Consider the following 16064-nt stretch of genomic DNA (forward strand, 5'->3'; position numbering starts at 1 on the left):
ATGTTCTTATCACACTTGCCACTGTGTATCGGCTTAGATTTGGCTGCACTCGCAGTCCAGCCTCCCTCAGTGTCAGGCCGTGGTTGATAACGTGGTCAACCAGTGTTGCGCGGATCTCATTTGTCAGATTCGGTCCTCTTTGAGCACCTTCTTGTCTTCCTCTTCCTCTTCCTCTACCTCTACCTCCAGCATGGCCTCCATCTCTTTCTCTTCCTCTGTTGATTCCTCCTCTGTTGACTCCTCTTCCTCCCCTTCCTCCCCTTCCTCCTCCTTCTTGTCCTCCTCCTCGTTCTCCTCGTTCTCCTCCTCGTCTTACTCTTTCTCTGACTCCTACCATTGTGCTTGAAGACCGATGAACTCACCTGCTGCTTTTTATAGTGCTTATACACCTGATTGGTCTGCAATTAAGCAAACAAATGTTTGCACACCTGATGACTGTGTTGAACCAATTGGCTGGACGGTGCAGTAATTTGACAGTCAGTGCTTTGGTATTGCAAGGAAATGACTTCATGATAGATTTTTGTGTGTAATGTATGTTAAGTGTGTTTAGTGTTTTGCAAATCACTGTGTGTAGAGTTTTGCAACAAGTGTGAGGTTGACATTGTGCTTATAGTTGTGCAAATATGGGCTGATGTTTTGCCTCTTGAGTGTAAGGTTTTGCTAACAGTGTACTACTTTTAATTTTAGTGTGTAAGCAATCCAAAAAAACTGTAAATACTAGCTAAAATATATACACAGATTGACGACACTAGATAAAGATATGTATAAGGGTCTTTCAGTAAGCGATTACCGTATTTTTTGGACTATAAGCCGCTACTTTTTTCCTACGTTTTAAACCCCGCGGCTTAAACAACGAAGCGGCTTATTTATGAATTTTTCCTGGGTTTTTCCCAGTTGCACAAACTTCAAGCCAAAAAACTGAGCGACATAACATTAGACCAATGAAATTTCGAGCGGAAGCAACGCACCTCACCTGTGTTCTGAGCTGCACGGCATCGGGAGAAAAAACGTTTTTTTTTAATGCACGACGATGCCAAAAGAAAAACTCCAGAGAGAAATAGTTGTGAAAGGAAGGAGGAAGACAGTGAACAATGACTTTCTTGGTAGGCTACTGTTTAAATACAAGCCGTTGTAGCGCGTTGAGTCTGGGTCATGGGAGAGCTCACTAACTCCAGTTGCAACAGAAATCATAGAAGCACAGACAGGTTTCCAAAACTCATGCTCTTTTATTTTTCTTGGCAACAGCGTTACGGGTTAGTCAAAGAAACCTAGAAATGAGCATCAGAAAATAATAAGGACATATTCCTCGGTCTTGCACACATGCAGTAATACCGGAAAAATGCGGCGGCAGGCTATTCCCAAAATGCCGCTCTGCTCTTTAAGGAGCCACAACATATTTCACCTGTTATACCGTGTAACAGACACTGTCTTTCGTTAACCCTGTGTAAAGTTCATTAGTTTCAGTGTAGACACCTGCGGCTTACAGACAGGTGCGGCTTATTTATGTTCAAAATAAAAATCTTTGTCAAATTCAGTGGGTGCGGCTTATATAGGTGCGCTTTATAGTCCAGAAATTACGGTAAACTACTCATTAAAAGGTTCTGTTTAAAGCCCAGACCTCACAAGCTGCCGCTGATCTTTAATTCTAGGTGCGCTTTATAGTCCGTAAATTACAGTAAACTACTCATTAAAAGGTTCTGTTTAAAGCCCAGACCTCACAAGCTGCCGCTGATCTTTAATTCAAACCCATAATCCTCAACTGCTTAGTTGTATTTTGCTTTAAATCTGCTGTAGTCAAACTAGCATTGTTAAATGAATCTGTTATTATGTTGGTTTGACAAATTCAGCAGTTAACACAACATAAAAAAATAAACAGTGTTTGCTAGCAAGTGAGCTAACACTAAACTAATCCCTGTGTGTAACTTATCAAACTCCCGAGTCCAGACTGTTGGATCGACGTGTTAACCCGTTTGTATACCACGTGATTTGTGTCCACCACTTTCAGCACTTTCTCCTGTTTATCCAGTGCTTCCTTTTACATCAGACTCATGCACAATTGCTAGAACCCTGAAATATTTTGTGCTGTGTAATTTGGGCCTGTAATCCTCACACTGCTTATACACACGGTTGTAATCAACACAAAACTGTTTGCATCCTCACTTTAGTGTAAAATTAATCTTCACTAAGAACTGAACTGGCACTAAGATGACACTTACAGGGTTTTGTCTGTGACTATGTGGCTGAATTCTTGTAGATTTTTTGTAATGCTTTGAATTTTTTCTACAGAAAGTCAATACTCGTGGTGTCAAACTCAATCATAGAGGGGGTTAAAATTGAATACTGGGTCTACTAATACTACTACTAAGCAGAGAACCAAACACTATTAACATTTAATGGACAACAAAGCAGACAGAATATAGAAGAAAGTATGAAAATAAAGAATGTGTAAAAGCAGTAGATTCTGCTCTAATGCACGTCTGCCTGAGCGAGATGCTTGGCAGTGTTTCATAGCTGTCAGTTTATTAAGGTTTGGGGTTCAGTTCTGTCCTGGAGCAAATCTCAGAATAGAGTAAAGGTGTACATCAGTGAGACGACACCTGTGTGTGCTTTTCTCTTCATAACAAAGAAAACTTTCTCACATTATGTACTTCCAAATATGCAGAATGATTGAACAGCCTGTAGGCGGAAATGGGTCATTGTTTCAGGGATGAAGTGTAGAAACTGTGCAGCGCCCACAGAGTCCCACTTTGCCAGTTATAATAAAAATATAAAATCACCTCACTGGCTGGATATAATGGATCCGTAGGCCTGGAAGTGACCTGGGGCCCTGAGTCTAGTCTATACTGTTTTGTGAACTGTTTAGATACATTATAAATATACTCTCCCAGTCAAATTATTTTTGTTTAGATTTTTTGCAAATGAATCCCTAATACAACTAGAACCTTGTAGTCATTTGGCCTATTCATTCTCATAAATATTCTTTATTTATGACAGTATATGTTTTCATTTTCAAAAAATAATCCAGCATCGTACCATCATTTAAGAACGTATTAATTTGAGGACTGCAGAATTGTTTGTGTCTTTATTACTGTATATTATATTGTAGGCTAAAACATTAAACATACTGTATATTACTATACATTTAGCAGTGAGTTTAGCATTCATGCTAGCTAGCTAGATTAAATAGTGAAACACTAAAGATTATGATCAACAAGCATGTTCTTTATTATTATTATTATTATTATTATTATTATTATTATTGTGCATTATTAGTTTCATATTAAGACAGTGTTAGATAAAATGTGCTAACCTGACAGGATCTGTGACGGAAGAAAGTTATTAATATTTAAAATCTCTCTGTCTTACTTAGTTAGCGAACATGTGTGAACCAGACAAGTTTTCTAAAATAATTTATTTTTACATTAATTTTTAATGAATTATCAGTGTACTAGCTGGCTGGCTTGTGTTTTTTTTTTTAGAAGAAGCTTATTCAGGTTCTTCATTCCGCTTACTTCTAAATATTTCTACAATTACAACTTTTTCTTTGTTTTAAATTGTAAATCATTATGCAAATTAGACCTCACCATGTTCTACTTAAGGCAATTTATGATCACAGACTGAGAAAATATGTAGCCTTCGGCCAGAGATGGTAAGTATGAAGTACAAATACTTTGTTACTGTACTTAAGTAGATATTTTTTTGGTATTAGTACATTATTTTTTTGACAACTTTTTACTTTCACTCATTACTTTTTCTTTTTTTTTTTTTTACACAAATATCTACTTTCTACTTCTTCTTTTTTAAACCAGGCTCATTACTCGTTGTTTTAATCTATTTGACGACATGATCAATATTTTTTCTTCTGATTGCATGTTTTTCCATCTCTGCCTTCAGCATCATGTGTGATTCATGTTACTGTTAAGACAATTAACACTATCAAAACGAATGAAGTTATTAGAATTGAATGAGGTTTCTTTCTAAACCCTGATCCTTAAATTTCTTAGGTATTAACTCATCACTATGACTCACCTTCTTTCCCCCGCTGTGAGGAACAAAACCGAACAACACCTGTGTAATCCAGGCTTAAACACAGTTACTATTATTTCCTGTGACCCAATAGAATAGAATATACCCCTGATTATATAAACTTGGTTTATATTATATATAGACAAACCATGTTGTGAAAAATCCCCCAAAAGACACCAGTCTATCATTATCACTGTTTGTCTTAATAATAATAATAATAATAATAATAATAATAATAATAATAATAATAATAAACATTTTAATTATTATTATTATATACAACACATTTGTTCATGTATATTCTGTTCACTCACATGCAGGTTGTTCCTTCAGTTTGGACAGATGTTTGTTGAACAGCAGTTTAGCGCCATCTTGTGTCTGGATCAGTGTTATGAGCAGCTATAAGCAATGAGTATAGCATGGATATGTATCCGATCATGGATTCATTTTAAACAGTTTTGCTCAGAAATCTGTTGTTTCCACCTTTAATCTTTAAGGTTTTATAAAACCATGATGTAATTCAGTTTATTATCAGTTTTCTTTTTGCAGCAAACATGTGACAATATATAATATATATATATATATATATATATATATATATATATATATATATATATATATATATATATATATATATATATATATATATATATATATTTATGTATTAACATGGCATTCATAATAGCATTTGCATATGTACTGGAGTATATGCTCCTTTGGTAATATGGGAAAGTGCTGGAGTCTTGGTGTAAACAGTGTCTGATTTTAAATGGGTTTCCAGTAGGAACTAACCAAAGAATGATAGAGATGATAGTTTTACAACTAATGCAACATTGATTTAGGAATATTTGTGTCTAGAATATAAGGTCTTACCAGTTTAATGTTAACAACACTAACTCTGTTAGGCCATTCATCAATGATCTACCCTATATGGATAAAAGTATTGGGACACCTGACATTTCCAGCTGTATATGGTTCTTCCCCAAACAATTATCAATCATACTCCAAACCACATTTGTTTTATGTGGGTTGGAGACACACAACTGTCTTTGCACGTTGTGGCATACCTTTTTTCCCTTGCGTTGAACTAGGAGACCCAAACCAAACAGTCAGCAGAATGAAGATATGTTTAACATGTGTTGGAACAAAATATTATGAGTGGCCTGCTACAGAGCTCTGACCTCAACCCGACTGAATAACTCTGGGATGAATTAGAATGTTGACTGCACCCCAGGCCTTCTCACCTCACATCAATACCTGCCTTTACTAACAGCTTTGTCGCTAAATGAGCACAAATCTCTACCACACATTTCAAAATCGAGTGGAACATTTTCCCAAAAAAGTGGAGGTTACTATAACAGCAAATTGTGGATTAAGTGTAGATTGGGAGGTTCAGAGAGCACATCACAATCTAATGGTCAGGTGTCCACAACTTTTGTCTATTTAATGTATCTTGATTTTTGATCTTGAAAAACATTTGATAAAATCTGTTGATTTCCCTTATTGATGGAACAATTGTGAAAGAGTAATAAGATATAATCACACTGTGATGATCTTCTCATAATTTTTTTTTCTTGAGCCTGTTTTTCCTTCCCATTATTTCTTCTGGCTCCAGTTTCCATCAGGAAATTTTGACCACTACATATCTATTGTTAAACGAGCTACACTCTGCTGCACTGCTTGTGTGTCGGACTTCCCATAAGCCAAACTTGAGTCCAGCATGAAGAGAACCGGTGTATGGCTTAATCGTGTATAGCATCATGGCAATTTTAATCAACAACCAAGTTTGCGAGTTAAAAGAAAGAATCTGACAGTATAGAATTACAGCACCATTGGGCACAAGGATTATTGGGTTCTGTTAAACCCAATTTATCACATATTTTTAGGTTTACCAGCTCAGATATAGCAGATTTAGCTTATGGTCAGCCTGTGAATTGTTATAGAAAAAAAAGCACGAAGTTCATAAACCCTGGCTACAAGTTGTATGTGAAGGTTTTATGTCTTTGTGCACGAGCAATAGAAATGAAGATCATCTGTTCTTGTCTTATACCCCAATTGAATTTGCTGCACCAGCATAATTCACATATTAAATAAAGACTCATTCTGTTATTTAATAAGTGCACGAAGCTTGCACAATCCGAAACTGGGCGCTATAAGCGTTCCTGTCTTATTAGCTTCATTAATCACACAGCTCCAGTGCCAATCTAAAAAAGCTAACTTTGCTTTTTAAATATTTCCTGACTAATTGACTATTTGCAGGACGTGTAAACGTGTTTGTTTTATTTGGCTGACTAGCAGCGTCTCTGGAGTCAAAATTAGCAATATAAACTTAAGACGTGCAACACCAAGCAATTAGTTTTGCTATCGAGTTCCTTATTAAATGTGTTTTTTTGATGAATATTTGTATTGTTGAGGGCGTTTTCTGTGGCCAACTTCAAAGGTTGCATGCAAAGTAGCAAATATTCAAATACAGCATGGCTTTATATATATTGTATTTTAAGATCTTATGAGAATCTACACAATGAGTTCATTATGAAAAGAGGGTTTCTGCAGGGTTTCACAAAGTCAAATTACGACCTTTTTGAGACAATTAAGAATGAAATTTAAGACCTACATCACGACATAAAAAACACACACAAACATGTTAGCAACTGGCCTTAACCAAACCCTTAATACATTTCTCAAACCAAATATCACTAAACCTGCACTTTCCCGTATCTGAGAAATAAAATCAATTTTTGTGTGATACAATCCAAGAGAGATTCGTGCCAAAAAAACAGAAAGCTGTTTGGATGTTGCATGTTGGTCTCATTTGTAGTCGTGATAAAGTGAATTATATTTGGACTGGCGACAGAATGAAGGTACAACACCATGAAAACAAAACAGTCTAAAGTGCAGCAGAAGCATTTCAATGAACATCAGAGGTAGCGTTACCAGGACATTGGAGAATCAACATTTTATTTTTACATTTTAGACTTTTTTGATTTGTTAAGACCCTGCAGAAACCCTGCAAAAAGTCAATTTCATTTTCAGTAGTTTTTTGTGCATTATAATTTGTGCACATTGAAATACACTAATAGAACAATACACTGCATTATGCTGCTCAAGGCAGTTTGTGGTTAAAGTGTATAAAATAAAAATGACCACAAAGACTGTAAAGCCTTTTCAGCACAGTGTTTCGATTCTTAATCGGCATTAAGTAAGCAATTAAATATTAGCTTTCCAAAAAGTGTATCAAATGCAAATATTACTTGCTAAAACATGCTGCAGTTACTGATACACAGCTGCTGTTTGAGTGCCACTGGTGAACAGCAACACAACTTGTGACAAAGACAGCTTTAAGTATTTCTCAGCTTGATTTATTAGCCGGTTAACAAAGCTACAAAATGTATTTGGTGCTTGTTGAATGCAGGCCTTGTGTTCCAAGGCGTTACAAAGGTCACTTAGAAAAAAAAAAATAACAAAAAATAAAAAAACAACCGATTAAAACCACAAGAACAATTGAACCAAGATCCACTTAGGACAGATGCACTATGAAGATCATTTGCTTGCAGTCTTAACGCTGTGGATGTTAATTTTGCTGTTGTATGGAGGGAAGGTTACGGGACTCATTTACACAAAGCACTCTACAGAAACAGAGAACTTGCTCAGAATAAATATCAATTACAGCAAACACCTTGAGCAAAACATAAAAACAAATACTTTATTCAGGCCTCGAACAATCTAAAACATTAACATCTAGTTGCCTGCATGCCTCCAATCAATTAACTGTCAAAAAAGAAATACTTAAAAGTTTAAGAAAATAAAGGTTTCTTTGTAGTTTATAAATTTCCCACACACTTTTATTCTCTTTCTAGGAAGAAGAGGCATTAGGAGAGGTCAAACACGATCCAATTCCTCCCTAAATTAACTTTCCCTTTTATTATGAAGGTCCGAAGTACAAAGCTGAACTCCAATTCATATTGTAAATCTAATTTATGTAATCTGCACACATTCATGGATGTATAAAAAGAGACTCCTCAGCTTCACCCCTTATTTGTTTAGTAATAGCAGCAAAATGAAAAACCTGATGGAATGTTCAGAACGCAGGCGTTTTACAGCCTGTATCTTCACTTCACTTTAAGGTATGTAAAATTCAAAAGCAACCATCGAATTAAAACCAGCATTTATGCATAACGATTTCACAGTATCTGATCAAATTTGTTGCCAATGCTCACAAAGGGTGTGTGCTGGCATGCAGGTCAAGACTGCTCATAAGATAAACGTGAGTCAGGTGAGTGATGGCATACAGTCGTGCAAACCACATTCAGGCAATAGATGATGTACGTTATTTTCATGGTGGGGGCACAGGGCATGGGGAGTCTGTTAGATGGAGAAAAGAGCTTATGCTTTCTTCTCCTGCAGAAGTTTGTGTAGTTCGTCAGCATCCTCTGGCGTTTTAACACGGATCAGCATTGGTACAGGAGTGCTGGGGTTCTTGTCGTCCACAGGGGGATTTGGCATGCAGACCACCATGACGTTGTTTTTCCCTGTCCGTGTGCACGGCATGGAGGAGTGAACCATGATATTCAACAGGATGTTTCCTAGAAAGAAACGTATTTTGGTCAATTTTTTGCTCCGTTTCACATAATTAATGCTGCCTTATTACTAAATTATTATTATTATTTTTTTTTTTTTAAGGCTCAGCTATGCTATACAGTCAGTCACATGTTTAGTTGCCTAGTTTGCTGGTAATTAAATGTCCATGATTTTTAAATAGGGGGAAAAAATCAATAAGAAGAATCTCAAGTTCTCTGCTAGAAGAGGAAAAGCAGAAGTGGAATACAAAAATGGCTACATTTCTTTTAAACTCCACCAGGGGGACTTACTGTCCCTGAATTTTAGATAAATACTCGTAACACCCACCACACACACACAGTTATAATCACAAGTGCCTTAGAGAAACTGCTATAGACACATGATAGATAGATAGATAGATAGATAGATAGATAGATAGATAGATAGATAGATAGATAGATAGATAGATAGATAGATAGATAGATAGATAGATAGATAGATAGATAGATAGATAGATAGATAGATAGATAAGATATTTCAAACAGGTACCATTTGTATTATTTACTGTGAGAAATGATTGACACTTTTGTTTACGTGTTAAATTATAGAAGAGGATTTCATGTTTATTTGATCAGTAGTGTTTTACCTAGGTTTGTGTCCGCACGCACTAGGAGCTGCAGCTTGCCCTCTGCAACCAGTTTTAAATGCAGTGTTCCAACTCCTTTCTCTTTAAACTCGTTTTCCTTCTTATAGAACAGTTTACACCTGTAATATGTAGACATGTAAATATCATAGCAATATGAAGTGTATTCAAATAAACTTGAATGTGATGCTTAAAAAAAAAAAAAAAGAGAGAGAGTGAAGTAAACTACTTTTTAGAGTAAAAAGCATCTTTCTCCTTGACTTCTTTTACTACCGGTACTGGCGGCTCATCTGATTCTTCATCGGTGCTGTGCTCTGTGAGGAAGGGCAACAGGAAAACATTACACACTGCAGAGTATTCCTTCTGCTGGATTTTTTTTTACACTTTTTATTTACTTAAATTATTACACTTTGCTAGGAGATAATCATATTTTTTAAAATGAATTAGACATAAGAAATAACAGAAATTACCTACATTTACCATTATTTATGTTTACCTAAGAAATACCAGTTACTAATTAAAAGTTTATTCACTATAATAGGGCTACAAGGCAGCAGCCGTCTCATCAAAAACATAAATAATGGTTAATAAAAATAAAAACTAGCTGGATATAATTTCATGTAAATAATGGTACATAATTGAAAAAAGGCTCATTTACTGATGAATATCGGTAAAAACTACATATTCTGATCTGCTGTCTGGTATGCACTAGTGCCTTTTTGATACAAGAATCTAAGTTAGTTTCTAAGATAGTATTGATCACATGCTGACTGCAGACATGCTTTAAAACCACCAGGCATTTACCGATGTCTAACCGATTACACACACACACACACACACATATATATATATACACACACACACACATACACACACATCACAACTCCCATTGTATAGTTTCATCCAGTTCCTAGTGTGTACCTGCTTGGCGTTTGCTGGCTGCTTCAGTCTTGGCCGCATTGAAAGAGAAGGTGCCTGTAGAAGCGCTGGTGCTTGCTGCACCAAACACAGACGTGGCAGAAGAGGAGGTGGGAGAAAACGAAAACCCGGAAGCTCCTGCAGACTTGATTGAGCTAAGCACAGAGTTGTCTACCTTCTGGCCAAAGTTGAAAGAAACTCCTGGAGGAATGGAGCTTTTCTCAGGAGCAACAATGTCCTTGTTCTTCGTAAAGGAGAACAATGCAGGAGCAGCCGATGTAACATTACTGCTGGAAGAGAACGATGGTGTGTTTCTGGTGGCGTTTGCCTGTTTCTCCTGCTGTGCCCCTGCTGCTGCGCCAATGCCGTAGTTGCTCTCAATGGTGGCCAGGTGCCGCTCATAGTCGCGAAAGATGGGGTTGAGATCGCACAGCGGGTTGTCATTCACGTGCTTGGTGATCCAGTCACGCACAGAGCAGTTGAGAGCTGTAAGCTGCCGGTTGTACTCCTTACTGGTACTGCCTCCTCCAGAGATAGTGGGCAGGCTGGGGGCGGAGCCGTTGGCTATGCCGTCACCACTGTTTAAGGGGGAGGATGAGGAGGAGGCTGGGCCATTGGATGATGTGGTGCCTGAGGGAAGAGGAGGGACAGTGAGTGTGAGTGCACTGAATAATGGTGATGCATTTGCACCCAACAAGAGAGCGAGAAGATGGCAGAGGGACGTGTAGGAGTAAATGCCGGTCCTATCTTCCTCTCACTTTCTCTGATGGATATGTTAAGCTACTCCTCCACAAGAAAAAGGCTTAAAAAGCCCACTTTGCATCACTCAGCTCAACATAAGTTCGTGCACACAATCCAACTGCTCAGCCTTAAACATTTACCGGCATATGAGCCTTAAATATATTTCTTAAACTATGACAGATTATCAGATTCTGAAATATTCACTTCTCAAAGCAACACTCTCAACAACACTTTCTGAAATTTGTTACATAGCAAAACAAGAAGTTGTCTCAATCAGTCACAAATTTTGCAAGGAAGTTGCAAAATGGACATACATTCGTATATGCAGAAATGGTTTGTTTGTTTGTTTTAATGTGTACCAAAACAACTATAGTGAAACACCAGTTAATCAATTAATGATAGTATTTGAGCTCACTTATAATATTCCTACTATCACAGATCTTATTCATTTTCTCAATTATACTCATTGTATAATTATAAGACCAACGAACATTGCAAATTCACGACACATGCTCACATGACACATTTCCATCAGGACTGCATATTTAACTATCTAATAACGACCTGCTTCAAGAATTATATTATACATGAATATATATTCAAAACACATACACACATACACACACACACACATACATACACACACACACACACACACACACACACACACACACACACACACACACACACACACACACACACACTCACCGGTGTTCGTCTTGGCACTGTCAGGGGAGTTAAAACCGCCAAATGTTGGAGTGACTGATGGAGCACTGCCATTGGTCAAAGAGATGGATTTAAATCCAGCCCCATTCCCAGACACGGAGAAAGTTGCTGCAGCCGCTGGGGCCGGACAGAAACCCTTAAAGCTTTTAAACGCTCCTCCGCTCTCTCCCTAAGGCAAAAACACAAAGTTCATTTTTAATTAATCTTCCAGCCCCATACCCTAAATGAACAAGTCCCACAGCTCTAGACCTTCTACATATACTAACACAGACTAGAGCATACTAATATCCATATGATACAATAATTAATACCTATTAAAATACAATTTAAAAGTAATTACTTAAATGAATTACAAAAAACAAGATAACCTACGCCTCCACTAAAAGACAGCTGGAGGTTTCTGTTGCCATTTCATTTATATACAGCTGTTCTCTGTAAAAATGAAACATCATTCTCCAGGACCAGGGTGTTACATAAAACAACACAACTAAGAAAAACTATGTTTACATAATAAATACTGCACATGATTGTTATTTAGTGGCTAAATATTAACCAGTAAATAAAGATATATAATAGCCTCACAGAGTCTGATAAACAGTCTCAGAAACACAGTATATGGTTTACCTCTGTGCCAAGATTTCGACGCTTGGCTTTCTTAATAGCCCGGTTTTTCATCACTTCCTCACTTGCAATTGAAAATGTTCCTGCCTAATGAAGAGAATTAAAATTAAGTAAATATGGATCCTGCAAATTGACTTTGGTTGTAAAACAAATAATTTTCATGGGAAAAATATTAATTATAAAAATGACTGGTATACCCAAAACTATTATTACATTATAGGAATTGGTCCTGATCAGCAGCATAAATCCAGTATTATTGAAATGAACAGAATAGTTCAAATATTCAGCATCAGGCTGTTCAGTTAGCAGCGAATGTGTCTGGATTCAGTTGTGTTCAATATTCAGCACAAGTCCTGACATCCTGAGAAAGAAGAGCCACCTTTTCACTTGTGGCTGCTCTAAAGTAACCGTGATGGTTTCTGCCCAGAGTTTTGCTCTAACGGGCACTGGGCAAGTGTGTAACTGCGAAACAGACTGTAATGCACCCTACTTTATTATTCATTTTACAAACCAGTGGATTTGTCTGCCAGTACGAGCATTTTTGATGATCAAAGTCGAACAGTGCAGGAGAAATGTTTATTATTGCAACAGTAAAGTGTCAGTAAGTGCTGGTGGCACAGCTGCATGTAAACAGGATAATCCAGACTAGTGGTAAAGGTACATTGCTTGCACTAAGCTTCATCTTTAGGAATCCATATAATCCTAATTGTGAGTCTTGAAATTATGAATATTACAGATCACCCACAGTGTTAAAGCATGGCCAACCCTCTAAGCAAGGAATTTTAATCAAGCCCTGCATTTTGCAATCATGTGATTGTAAAAGTTTGTAGTTTGTGCTTGTATGGCTAAATGGGGGAAAAAAGCTGTAAGCAGAAAATGGGCTTTGTGCATCCACAATTAGCCAAAAAAAAATTGATATTAATTTAGTAACATTAAATTCATAATTGACACAATAAACAACACAGTCTAATATTCTGCTCATTAGTTTTGCTGCGTGCTGAAATCATAATGGTCACCGAATTTGCATTCACTGCCTCGATGGTGCTTCGATGGAAGTTCAAAAGATAACGCTGGGTTTCTCATTACACAAATAAATACCCACAAGCAAGCACAGAACAATGGAGACTGGAAACACGAAAACACTGCAAACGTTCCAAAGTTCAAGTTTGTTCAAATCTGACCTGCGAATTAGTGGCGCAATAAAGACGAGTGACTGAGGAGATCCACACGTCATAAAGTGACCTCTTTAGGAAATACGCCATAAAGAACGACTGATTATCGCCCCAGTTTATACAACACAAAATAACAAAATTCACACTTAATAAAAAGCTGCCCCGTTCATAGTATCAATAACACATGTACAGATTGTATGGGTTGTCGCCCATTTTCACTGTAACTATCCGAATAAATTTAGTAAGAAAATCACACGCTGAAAGTCTGGTGTGACCGAGGCTTTAGACTGATTGTGTTTTTTTTCTGTTTCATGTTTGCTTTTACTCTGCAGGTCTAAGATTCGCATCAAGCTTGACTTGGATGTAAATAAACCAATTACTGATCATCTCAACTCAATGTTTGTTCATATTCTGCTCTTATGCTTCTGGTTTGTTATATAGTGATTAAGCAGCCAATGGGCTTTATAGGGCTTTTTTAAAAGCGGAAACATTCATGTACACTGTATTTCCTGAGGTATTTCTCTATACCTGTGCTGAACACAGCAGCTGATACAAAAAGAAAATTCAAAAAGGAGGATGGTAACAAAACTATCATCATTGCTGGAGAACGCCTCCCAACCCCTGTATGAAACCGTTACATCGCTGAGCAGCTCTTTTAGTAACAGACTAATACATCCCAAGTGTCTGAAGGAGCGATACAGAAGGTCTTTTCTCCCTGCTGCTATTAGACTATACAACCAAAGCTGTTCCCAGTAAAACCAGTCACCAACATACAACACTGCTATTACTTTTTAAGATGTGCAATAACTTTATCTGTGTGAAATATTATTAAACAAATCAGGTACAATATTATGTGCAATATTACGTGCAATTTACGTGCAATACTACCTCAAAACGACTTAAAAAGCGTACTTTTGTTTTTTTTCTCCTATTCGTATTATTACATTGTACTGTATATATACTGTATTGTAGTATATGTATATTATTTTTAGATATTTGCATTTATTTTTATTTCTTTGTTATTATTATTATTATTATTATTGTTATTATTATTTATTTTTATTTCTGTTTTTTATTTTTTTGTATATTCTTCTTTTTTATATATATTTGCATCTATTTTTATTTCTTTGTCTTGCTGCTGTAACATAGAAATTTCCCCACTGTGGGACGAATAAAGGTTTATCTTATCTTATCTTAAAATAAAAATGAAAGCTACAGTGGGGAATGGCAGTTAATATAAAAATTAAGCTGTGTGTGATTTTATTTCCCATTGGGATACAGTATCTTTCTATCTATCTATCTATCTATCTATCTATCCATCTATCCATCCATCCATCCATCGTTCTTTCTTTTACGTTACAGTGCTTTTCCAAATACTGCACCATATATGAAAATCCACTTTGAGAAATTTCCAGAACTGACGCAAAATCTTTTTCATGTGTTCCAGAGGAGCACTAAAACTTCTCCACATGTCTCATAATTCTGTGCTCTTACCTCTTCTCCTTCATCCTCCTGATCCCAGTTTCGGTCTGTCAGCTCTTTTTCAGCAATCCGCTTCGCCATTATAGATCTTTTCGAAGATATATTAAACACAAAGAAAGTGTGTCAAGTTAGCTTGTTTCCACAAGCTATAATAAATCAATCTGGGGAAACCACTTGTAATTTAAAGAGTATATGCAATTGAATGAGACGTCACATAGAATCCGGACGTCACATCTACTCCACATTACAGCTACCTTGCCGCCGCTTTAGCATGCTAGCTAGCCAAGCTAACCTGCCCGCCCGGCTTGTGGGGATTATTCACTATTTACATAGATAAATGTCCGGTTCTCCTCTACCCGTGCTGTGTTTGACATCTACACTATCTGTGGTCATTTATGGTGGAAATAAAATAACCCAGTCATCGTGTTTAATCGCGTGACTAGTATGCTAACTGTTAGCTAGCGTCACGGTACAACACTATCAGCCTCACGGAGAAGTAAAATGAGTTTATCCGTGAACATGAAACATATAGACGTGTACACACCTTTTTCTTCGACAAGTCACAAAAATATTAAGAAACTATCCCGTAGTTTTGAACCGGGCGACTAAGTTGTGCTGTTGCAGGTCTTTAGAAGAACAACCGGCAGTTTCCCTGAGCACACGCCGCCATTTTAGAAAAACGGGATATTCGCGCGTCGTGCTGAAATAGTACGCATGCGCAAATAAGTCGAGCTGAGGTTGGGAGATGTAGTTCCCAGCACTCCTGGGTAAGACTACATTCAAAAAGGCGTCAGATTTTTATTTATTTATTGTATTATTTGTTAGTTTGTTTGTTTGCTTGATTTTATTTATTTATTTATTTGTTTACAAATAAAGCCGATTATCAGCTACTGTCACTGGAAATAGTATTAAATATTAAATAACGTAGATTAACAACAACAAAAAAGACTTTATTTTCCAGTAATGTTTATTGCCATCATATTGTGTTTGTTGAAAGAAAAATCTGTAAAAATAAGAAAAAAAAATACATTGTAATTTTCACAGAAAACATTTATTCCATTTATCAAACATCCTCAAATCAAATCTCTTCTCAAGATCAACTTTAAATGCATTCAATATTAAATAACTTAGATTTATATTCAGGCCGAAAACAAATTTGTTTCAAATTGTGTTTATTT

The 16064-nt window shown here is 36.6% G+C and overlaps 1 protein-coding gene across 2 annotated transcripts; it reads right to left on the bottom strand.

Annotated features, from left to right (window-relative positions):
• Positions 1-7369: 7369 nt before the first annotated feature.
• nup50 (nucleoporin 50) lies at positions 7370-15578 on the bottom strand. Of its 2 annotated transcripts, XM_046874232.1 has the most exons (8): positions 15431-15578; positions 14899-14974; positions 12236-12319; positions 11594-11780; positions 10148-10774; positions 9456-9540; positions 9230-9348; positions 7370-8609 (listed from the first exon to the last, which is right to left on the bottom strand). In XM_046874232.1, exons 2-8 carry the CDS (start codon positions 14965-14967, stop codon positions 8410-8412), a joined length of 1371 nt encoding a protein of 456 aa, XP_046730188.1. In that variant the 5' UTR covers positions 14968-14974; positions 15431-15578; the 3' UTR covers positions 7370-8409. The 2 variants fall into 2 exon arrangements, with proteins under 2 accessions (XP_046730188.1, XP_046730189.1); XM_046874233.1 differs by lacking the exon at positions 12236-12319.
• Positions 15579-16064: the final 486 nt, after the last annotated feature.

This window comes from Silurus meridionalis, chromosome 18 (genome assembly GCF_014805685.1).
Source record: "Silurus meridionalis isolate SWU-2019-XX chromosome 18, ASM1480568v1, whole genome shotgun sequence".
NCBI lineage: Eukaryota > Metazoa > Chordata > Actinopteri > Siluriformes > Siluridae > Silurus > Silurus meridionalis.

What these genes read in the sequence shown, in the direction of transcription:
- nup50 (XM_046874232.1), bottom strand. Translation starts at nt 14,967, where the DNA reads ATGGCGAAGCGGATTGCTGAAAAAGAGCTGACAGACCGAAACTGGGAT. An exon ending in GATGCTTTTTACTCTAAAAA is followed by an intron (nt 9,349 to 9,455) that starts GTAGTTTACTTC and finishes TACATATTACAG; the next exon opens with GTGTAAACTGTTCTATAAGA. An exon ending in GCGTGCGGACACAAACCTAG is followed by an intron (nt 8,610 to 9,229) that starts GTAAAACACTAC and finishes GTTTCTTTCTAG; the next exon opens with GAAACATCCTGTTGAATATC.